Raw genomic sequence first — 10,000 nt, 5'->3', positions numbered from 1 at the left:
GACGGAGAGGGAGAGGGAGGAGAGGTCAGAGGATCAACATTTGCTCGGTCTGTATTTCTCAGTAGGTCTCAGGTAAATCAGAAACTCTTCAGACAGAGTTGAGACGCAGGGTCACATGTAAAATCTCCTCTTTCTCTCAATACATCCACCTAAATCACTCTGCTGCAGCATCCTCACACGTTACCAAGGTTTTCACCAGCTGACAGAAAAAGAAGCTGGACGCTGCAAAGACTGAAAAGCCCAACAAGGAAGGTAACAGGTGAGGAGTCAGGAGCAGCGTTTAATGTCTTTAAACTGCAGATTTTAATCACAGTGAAGTCTGTGAACCAATCAGAAGAGCAGAGATCTCCTCAGTAGTTTATATGTTTTATAATATCGTCAATATGTTTTGCCAGTGAACAAGATTATGAATCTGAAAAACAGCAGATTCACAGCAGTGCTTCTCTTCAGTGACACAAAAATCTAATTTCCATCACACCAGGGTACGACTGACACTATTTCATGAACACAGCGAGTCTGACGATGATGCCAACAAGATGGACTTGTTTTATTCGAGAGGTCAAAGGTCAGCTGCTATCAGGTTTAAAAGAAGCTTTTACACCCATGCAGAGCCACAATCACAGACAAACACAACCAGAATGTAGCAAACAACTGTTGGTTTCAGCACAAAACCATCTGGACAGTCGTGCTAGAAAAAAGGGTTGGACGAACCCTCTGTCTATCACCGCTTGTCATCGGCTAATTTAAACCAATCAGATCAACGGTAGGAGAGCGTACCACCAAACATCTGTACCGCCTTTACTTCAGTGTCGTTCTTTGCTCATCTTTCAATTAAAACCCTCCAGTTCTGACAGAGCTGATGCTACAGCAGCTACGCTAACCTCTTCAGGAGCCGTCATTGTTGTTTTCAAACAGACAGCAGCTTCACTCGCTGGTCATCACATCTAAACCCTGCAGCTGCCAGCAGGTCCTCCAAAGAAGCTGATTGGTTCAACGCAGATTCAAAGGTTTCAGCTATTGTGAACGTCTCTCACTCACAAGCAAAGGGTCAAAGGTCACTCACCACCAGGTTTCCGATGACCATGACCAGCATGAAGACGAGGATGCAGAGCGGCTGGCCCGCGACCTCCATGCAGTCCCACATTGTCTCTATCCACTCGCCGCACAGCACCCGGAAAACAATGAGGAAGGAGTGGAAGAAGTCCTTCATGTGCCAGCGAGGAAGAGCGCAGTCCTTCGAGATCTTACACACACAGTCCTGGAGGAGGAAGGAGACGGCTCGATGTGTTGGACCTACATTTACAGATCTACGTGATATCAAGCCCGTGTCCTCAGAGGTCAGAGGTGTTACCTGGTAGTTTTTGCCGAACAGCTGCATGCCCACCACAGCGAAGATGAAGACGATGATGGCGAGGACGAGCGTCAGGTTACCCAGAGCGCCCATGGAGTTACCGATGATCTTGATGAGGGTGTTGAGGGTCGGCCACGAGCGGGCGAGCTTGAACACACGAAGCTGTAAGTGAAGACAGACACAGGAAGAGACAGGATTTCAGAATAAGGGCTCCAGATGTTCTGAGATCCCAAACGGATCTGAACAGACGTTGATTACACCCGTTCAACCTTTACAACCAGTAAGCTGAAATCTTGTGATCATCTAACGATTGATTAATGATTAATGATCTGCTACAGTTTTTGTTTCTGGTTCTGGTTTCAGTCAGATTAATGAAATCATGTTGATCCAACCTGAAAATATTTAGTACGAATCGCGACATTAAAGTTTGTGAGTCAGTAAAAGTTTAAATGTCTTTCACTTCCTTTGATCATAAACACAAGTGTTTTATTGATAAAGCAGCCGTGATGGAGCATTTTTCAGCTCCCGTCGACTCCTCAGGTGCCTCTAAGGTTTACTGGAAAGACGGAAATTAACAAAGAAGATATAAAGAGACAGGAGAGCAGAAACACGTGAAGCATCAGAGAGACGAGAGACGAGAGGCGAGAGGACACGGACGTAAAGACAAAGGAAGAAAAGAACAAAAGAAAACAGCAGAAAAATCAACTCAGACAGAACAAAAGAAAGACGAAGAGAAAAGAAAGTCACAAAGAAAAACGTGTGTGTGTCTCTGTTTGTGTGTGTGTGTGTGTGTGTGTGTGTGTGTGTGTGTGTGTGTGTTTGCCTCCAGCAGAAGCCCTGACAATACCCAGAGTGACACTTGGAGAGATCGACGCCGACAGACGAAGAAAGGCTTCAAGGATCTGTGTGTGTGTGTGTGTGTGTGTGTGTGTGTGTGTGTTGATGTTGTCGTCCATCGTCCTCGTGCAGCTCAACTTGTGTTTTGAGTGACATCGCTCATCAGCAGCCAATCATCTCGTCCTCTACACGCGATCAAACATGCTGCCATTTCTTTGGTGCTTCAGCCGCCAGTCAACCAGCTCAACGTGTGCTCGCTGTTTATCTGCCTCACTGCTGTTATCTCACTAGAATGGCACTCGGTAGAGCGCATACCTCCGCCGAGGCCCAACAGCCCCCTTTGATACAATCGAGCCCATCATCATGATCTCAGCTGAACACTGGTGGTGGTTGGTGTTAACTTTGGGCAAGACTGGGACAAAAGTTCTCTAAAAGATCATTTTAGATACGTTTAAAGTTAAAAATGTGCTTTTGAAGGATGCAAACAGAAGCAGAGCAGGAGTTTGTTAACAGCTGATGAGATGGTGTTACCAGTCTGAAGGAGCGCAGCACGCTGAGCCCCTCGACGTCCGACAGGCCGAGCTCCATGAGGCTGAGGCAGACGATGATGCTGTCGAAGATGTTCCAGCCCGTCTGGAAGTAGTAGTACGGATCCAGAGCGATGATCTTCAACAGCATCTCCATTGTGAAGATCCCCGAGAACACCTGAGACACACAGAGTCCAAATTAAACACAAACATCTGCAACGAGTATATTCATGTTTGTCTGCTGGTTTTAATCCATTCGAGGACGTTTCTGCTGAAATCTCACAGTCGTCCGCTTTGTTTCTGATCACACTCAGACAGGGAAATTATAAAATAATCAACATCAACACCAGGAGGAAACAGTGAAGAAGACAAAAGGAGACAACCTGTTGGTAACACACACAACATCTCATCTCTGAGATCTGAATTTAGATTAAAAAGAGATCAAATTAAAAACAAAACCACGAAGAGATCATCTCTGTAACACACACACACACACACACACACACACACACACACACACACACACACACACTGAGCTAAAAAGTGGCTACATTCAGGTAAGGACACACACACACACACACAAGGATACAAGAGCTAAATGAAGGGCAGCGTTAGCCAAAGGGTAGGACATTTCAGACTGGGTTAGGTTCACACACACACACACACACACACACACACACACACACACACACACACGTGTCACCTCCTATAACTCCAGCTGAAGTACACAAGTTCTTTAAAAGCCAACAGGAGTTCGAACACGGGGACGCTCAGGCACACTGACCCGCTATGCTCACATTAGCATACACTGTTAGCGTAGCCACAACTGCTCTCATTAAGATCACAGCTGGTGCTTCAAAACAAGATCTAAACCTGGACTCTGCTCATCGAGGGACCAGCAGACAAATGGACACGTGGCGCTGCTCTGATCCGCGGCGGCTGCTCGCTGACCGATGAAGCATCTCGTCGCTCTGCAGACCGACCGGACGTGATCCCATCACACGCTGTGAGTCACACAGTCACAGAGGAAACAGGCTGAGCTGACAGACCGTAACTGTATAGGTCGACCATGAACGCAGCTTATTATGACCCTTATTTATGTTTCTGTTAGGTGGCGCCCTCTAGTGGGCATTGTGATTAATGCTGCAGCAAAGGAGGAAGTCAGGGGAAGTAGTGTAAAGAGCGACAATATAGGGAACAGGCGGGTCAGACAAGCACAGGACCTTCACCCACGAGTCTACAGTGACTAACTAATCCCTGAGCTCTCCTCCCGTCGGTAAGCGGCTCCGGATCAGAGCAGAATCTGATGTGAGTCCTGGTGTTTATTCCTCCAGGAGGTCTGGATCTGCACCGACTCTCTCCGCCCTCCTCTGAGCTTCACCTCCACTTCTCACTTTCATTAATAAGAAAAAAACTCTGACTCTCAGCCGAGCTGCACGCTCTTAACAAACACTTCATATCCGTTTGTCTCTGTAACCTTCAGACTGAAGAGCAGCTAGATAATCTCCTCCTTCACAGATGTTCTCCACCAGGCACAGATGAGTCTTCATGACCTGCTGCTGCTTCAAACCACAACAAAGCTTTAAAACATTCACATTTCTGTCGCCAGTCGCTCTCTCCACGAGCTGGTCAATCAGTGTGGATCCAAATCATTAACTGTGTTTGAAATCCAGGAGAAGCTGAGCGACACCTGGTCCAGACGTGGTGTTCTGGATGTGGTGATTTTTTTTTTGTGTGAGCGACTCTTTCCTCAGCTGTGGTTTGATCCTTTAAGCCTCTCTCTCTGCAGACCTCAGCTCGTTTACATCCTCTGTGTGTGTGTGTGTGTTCGCTGCCTTTAAAGTGTGTGTTAATATATGTGTGTGTGTGTGTGTGTCTGCCGCTCTCCCTGCTTGTTGTTCAGGAGGGAGGGGGATCCTCGATGTGACACCGGCTACGTGACACACGTGTGTGTGTGTGAAACGCCTAAAAAAATTAGGTTTAACAGTGTGTCTGACTGTATTCATGTGTGTGATGCACAAAATAACACACACACACACACACACACACACACACACACACACACACACAGACACACACACACACACACACACACACACACACGGTCCTCTTGTATGGGCTCATTAACTCTGTAGTGCGTTGATTAGCTACTCAACAATCACGCTGTTATTATTACTGACATCAGGAGAGCCTCTCGCTCGCTCGCTCTCACATGTGAGAGAGCGGCGTGGCGGTGAAGGAGGCCCTCTCAGGACAAAAAGGTGCAGAGAAAACCTGCGAGCTGAGAGGAAAATGTGAACTGAATCAGCCGGTGAGAGATTCAGAGTGAGTGTTTTTAAACAAACGGGAGGAGGAAGAAGTGGCGGTTCATACTGGTGGTTAGTTACTGGAGAGGTTGCTGGTTTGATTCCTGCCTGTGGTCGGTGGTCCGGTGTGTTTCAGGGTGTTTTCAGATCTAATGGATTCTGTTAATGTGTCAAGTGAAACCTGAGAAACATGTGATCCCCCTTCAGTCTGAACTTCAGGTGAGACAGCCTCACTGAGCTGCTGGGACTTCAGCTCTGTGGTGGTGGAGCAGAGCTGTAGTTAAATGTAGTGCACTGTGGTGGTGTTGTGTTACTGATCAGTGTGTGTGTGTGTGTGTGTGTTGACGTCAGGCGGAGTGACGTTAATGAAGTTAAACACAGTTCAGCTGTCATATGTCAGCAGCAGCCCGTGGCCTCAGAGCGCCTGCTGAGGAAAACACCACAGATCCTCAGATAATAACACTTTTATAAACCTGACGTCAGGAGATGTTCAGGATTATTAGTTTGTGTATCAGACACGCAAACTGGAAACAATATTCATCCATTATCTTTAAAGTTGACCTCTGGAGGGCTGACGATGGGCGAGAGGAAGGTGAGCCCTGTACAATCCTGTCAATCACAGAGAAACAACCATTCACAGTCGCCAATTCAAAGGTCCTGACCAGAGGTGACGAAGTACAAATACTTCATTACTGTACTTCAGTACATGTTTCAGGTATCTGTACTGTACCTGAGTATCTCTGAGACTTTCCCTCTCTACATCTGAACACAAACATCTGAACTTTCTCCTCCTCACAGCTTCAAACAGCCTCGTTACTTTAGTTTGATGCATCTGAGGTGAATTATGGATTATTGTTATTTGGCGTCATCGCACGCCGCCTTCACAACATCACTGTGAATTATATTAATATGACGTGAGCTTCAGTTAGCTTTGACCACAGATGTCCTTCAGAGGGAGACTTCTTACTCTGATACTCTGAGTACATGTCAGAGCCTGTACTCGATTACAGGGTGACCGCCAGTGAAGGACTCAGGATGTTTGAGGGGCAGAGCGAATAAAAAAACAGGGCGCCAGAGTCGAGATACATTCATAGTGAACTGGAGGAGCATCCAGAGGGCACCTCATCCACATGGACGCCCCGGTGGTGATCACAGCACCAAACATGCTTCAGACCCTCATGAACAGGCCGGTTCATCACTGTTTAATTAAAGACGGACTGGATCCATAACGGATGAGTATTAAAGGTGGACCCCAGACCTGGATCCTGGGGGGTTTGTGTTGTGTGTTGTGTTCAAGTTCACACACCGAGGACTGTGTGTGTGTTTCTTCAGAGGCAAAGTCTCTGATTCACTGACTGAAGGATGAAAAACTCCTCTGACTAGTGTGTGCGTGTGTGTGTGTGTGTGTGTGTGTGTGTGTGTGTGTGTGTGTGTGTGTGTGTGTGCGCGCTGCTGGCTCACAAACAGGGATGTCGACCTCAGCACTCACTAATAACAGTAACATCAGCAGAGAGAGGATGACACGGACTCTCGCTGTGTGTGTGTGTGTGTGTGTGTGATTATTTTTGTCACAACCAGGCAGATGTAATGAGTAAGCACCAGGACACACACACACACACACACACACACACAGTGACAGCAGTGAGGATGGTCAGTTCAGGTGGATTTATGATAATGAATTCTTCTTCCGTCCGTCAACGTTCAGTCGGTTTTATTTGATTTTTTGTATAAAATCTGTTGAAAAGCAGAAAATATGTAATTTATTCACTTTGTGCAGGAATAACTTTACATAAATTAATCATTCTCACTTGTAGGTGGCAGTTTTTCTCGAACAAGACTCCAAAAAAAAAAATATCCAAAAAGCGCTTTGTAAGTCTCAAACTTTTAGGATTACCCAGCACTGCCCGAGTGCCCCTGAGCAAGGACAGCACAGTGCTGACCACATTAGACAGAAGAGGACGCTGTGTGTGTGCCAGATCACACAGGGAGCACCTTTATCAGGAGTCACACAAAGAAAACACACCCCGCCATGACTCTCTCCTCTGCTGCCCTCTCTGCGTCTCTTCCCCACAAAGAAACTTCATTACTGCGACTTCCAGCCTCATTTTTCATTCACACACTAACGAGACTGGGAGGACAATCGGAGGCACGAAATACGTCTTATCAAAACTTTCAAGTCATTCACACAGAGTCTGCAAGGTCCCCGAGTCCTCCGGAGGAAATGGAGGACCTGTGGAGGTCCAAGACGCCGAACTCTTCAACGAAGGGATGTGTTTTTACCTCCACGACCGTCTGACTTATCGTCTATGAGGAAGTCGTGCAATGCGTTCTGGTAGCGGTGCGTTGTGTTTCCAGAGACGGGGCGTCGTGCTGACCGCACTGATTCTGGCTACTTAATGCACATTATGGGCAACATTTATTCTGACGATTGGGTTATAAAATTTATTCAGAAAAACCTTTGACTGTCGTGAATAAAGGACGAAACGAGGGATCCTTTCCCAGACCGGACTGACATCACTGTTTATTTGAATTAAAATGGAGATTTCTTCTTACAATCACTAAAACTCTACCACGGTTCAACCACTGTTTAAAAAGCCGCCACTCGATCCGTCTAACTTCCCTTCATCGCTGAGGTCCTGAACTGAAACAGCACTTTATGAGTTGTTCATGACGTTCCTTTAGCAGCTGATGACCAAACATCTGTTTTATTGCTCTTAGATCTTACTGCAGCTGTTGTTGGGTCAGTGTCTCAAGCCTTTGGTCGGCATATCGGATACAGTTTTATATCCGTTTTATTCGTATCCAACAGGAGATTCTGAGGCAATCAACAGGTGATGTCAGCCGTTTGATCCGTCTTTATCTCTTTCTCATCAACTAAGAATCTGGAAACTGTCACACACGCCTTCATTACATCCTGTTTGGATTACTGCTACTACACAATACAATCTTTCCAAACTTCAACTGGTTTGAAAGCCTGCAGCAACACTGCTCACGAAACCCAATCAATGAGTTCACATAACACCTATTTCAGCATCCTGACACTGGTAACCTGAGCGCTGTATCGTGGACACCTGGACTTGTTTCAGTTTCTTGAAGACGTTTCACCTCTCATTCAAGAGGCTTCTTCAGTTCTTACTAACTGGAGGGGAGTCGCAGGCTTTTAAACCCTGTGTGGGAGCGTCCTCACAGAGTCGTTGACCTTCACGTTGGCCGTCAGGGCGAGGTGAGTCCAGGGAGCTTCAACAAAGATCATTTTACAGGTGCAGCCAACACCAGCAGTTTCTGTCGAACCAGCCCACGTGCTCCGACTGTTAGAGACAGTGAAGGTTACGTACACTCAGGAGAGGCCGTGCACTTAATGCACAGCGCAGCTGTATGGATAAAAGCCTCCACTAAATGGTACGTATCCTTTAGATCTTTACACACATGGAAATATTGATATGTGAAACCCGGAGAGTGAAGCTGAAGAGCACACGACAAACAACAGCAAACAGTGAGGGCATTAGTCGACATTGATTCTGTCAGCACAGTAATGTCCTGACATGATCATCTACACACTACCTTACATAACACACACACACACACACACACACACACACACACACAGCAGAGGCTCTCCTGTCCGTCAGAAAGGCTCGCTAAATGCTATGTAAACATCTGTGAGGATTAGAGGCTTTATCCCCTAAAGAACTTAGCGACTCCAGACTGCAATCGGATCCCGGAGACGTGACTCAGCCTTTATCTGAGACCTGAACTGCTCTAAATTGAATTGAGGAAGAAGTCGGGAGTGTTTACGCTGCAGAAGTACACAGCTACATCAAACTGCAGAGGAGGTGACAGCAACATTAGAGCGATGTTATGTAACTGCTGGGACTGTGGACTGAACGTCGCTCCTCGGGGTCGTGTTTCATGCCGTCTGGACAGTCGACCAGGTGGAGATATAGAATGACGGTACATTAATTAAACCGATTATCGCTTAATTAACTGATTAGCTCTGATTCTTCCAGTTTCCTCCTGCAGGGGACCTGTTTGACTTTCAGACTGTCTGGAGAAACATGAGCTGGTGGAGCGAAACAAGAAATTCTGTCCTACATGATGTCTGCCCAACGCGTGCAGTCATTTGCAGGTGAAGATGACTTCACAGGTGGAGCCTGTTTGGAAGCGGACTGGATGCATTATTACGTTCAGCTGTCTGACTTCCTGTCTGGATCGATCTGCTCTCTGCAGATCGGCGCAGCTTTTGTCCGCTTCAAAAATAGACTCGTCGCGTAAAAACGTACCGCGGCACAGCCGTTGGAAACACGAGCGTTGACTAGAACGACCGTATCGCGGTCAGAGACGATCCCTGTTGAATCTGGAGGACGTTTATAAGAAACCTTTGAGATTTCTGTCATATTTCTGTGCAAAAACCTGATTTTCACTAACATGTTGAAAGCCTGTTCTTAAGGAACATTTTCTTCATTATTCCTTCAGATAACGGGGCATTTGTAAACTAGGACATCACAGTGTTAGTAAAAGCATCCATCTCCATCCAGGTAACTCTCCCACAGCGGTCCGCCTGCAGGCCCGGTGCCAGTGATTGAACACCACAGCTGCAGGCCGACCCAGAGCCACCGTTTCTACTTATAAACTGTATTACCATTCTCTGCCCCGCACAGCTGCCTGGAGCCTGAGCTGAGGGAAGCTGACATCGCTGGGCAGGTACAAGTGTGTGTGTGTGTGTGTGTGCACACGTGTGTGTGTGTGTGTGCAGGTGTGATCAACATGGTGAATTTGGCCGTGAGCCTTTCACACCTCAGGTGAACCAATTACCATATTGCATCAACCTATCAGCTCCTGTCAGATCGTCGGCACACCTGCAGGGTCAAACACTGGAGTTAGTCACGGTGGTTTAAAGCATCCGACCCGTTTCTGTCAGCTCTAATACTGAAACACACACACACACACACACACACACACACGCACACACACACACACAC

General features: G+C 46.9%; 1 protein-coding gene across 1 annotated transcript in view; it reads right to left on the bottom strand.

Annotated features, from left to right (window-relative positions):
* Positions 1 to 10,000, bottom strand: part of LOC311249235 (sodium channel protein type 3 subunit alpha-like) — a 170,476-nt gene that overhangs the window by 56,791 nt on the left and 103,685 nt on the right. Inside the window, exons 17-19 of the mRNA XM_084340113.1 lie at positions 2,720 to 2,893; positions 1,352 to 1,513; positions 1,064 to 1,258 (exon numbers count right to left, since the gene is read on the bottom strand). Of these exons, the coding sequence (XP_084196239.1) occupies positions 1,064 to 1,258; positions 1,352 to 1,513; positions 2,720 to 2,893 (531 nt within the window). The remainder of the gene's footprint in view (positions 1 to 1,063; positions 1,259 to 1,351; positions 1,514 to 2,719; positions 2,894 to 10,000) is intronic.

This window comes from Pagrus pagrus (assembly GCF_965226575.1).
Source record: "Pagrus pagrus genome assembly, chromosome: 20".
Lineage (NCBI taxonomy): Eukaryota > Metazoa > Chordata > Actinopteri > Spariformes > Sparidae > Pagrus > Pagrus pagrus.
Note: the sequence above shows the minus strand (reverse complement) of the source record. Positions and strands in the feature narration are given on the sequence as shown.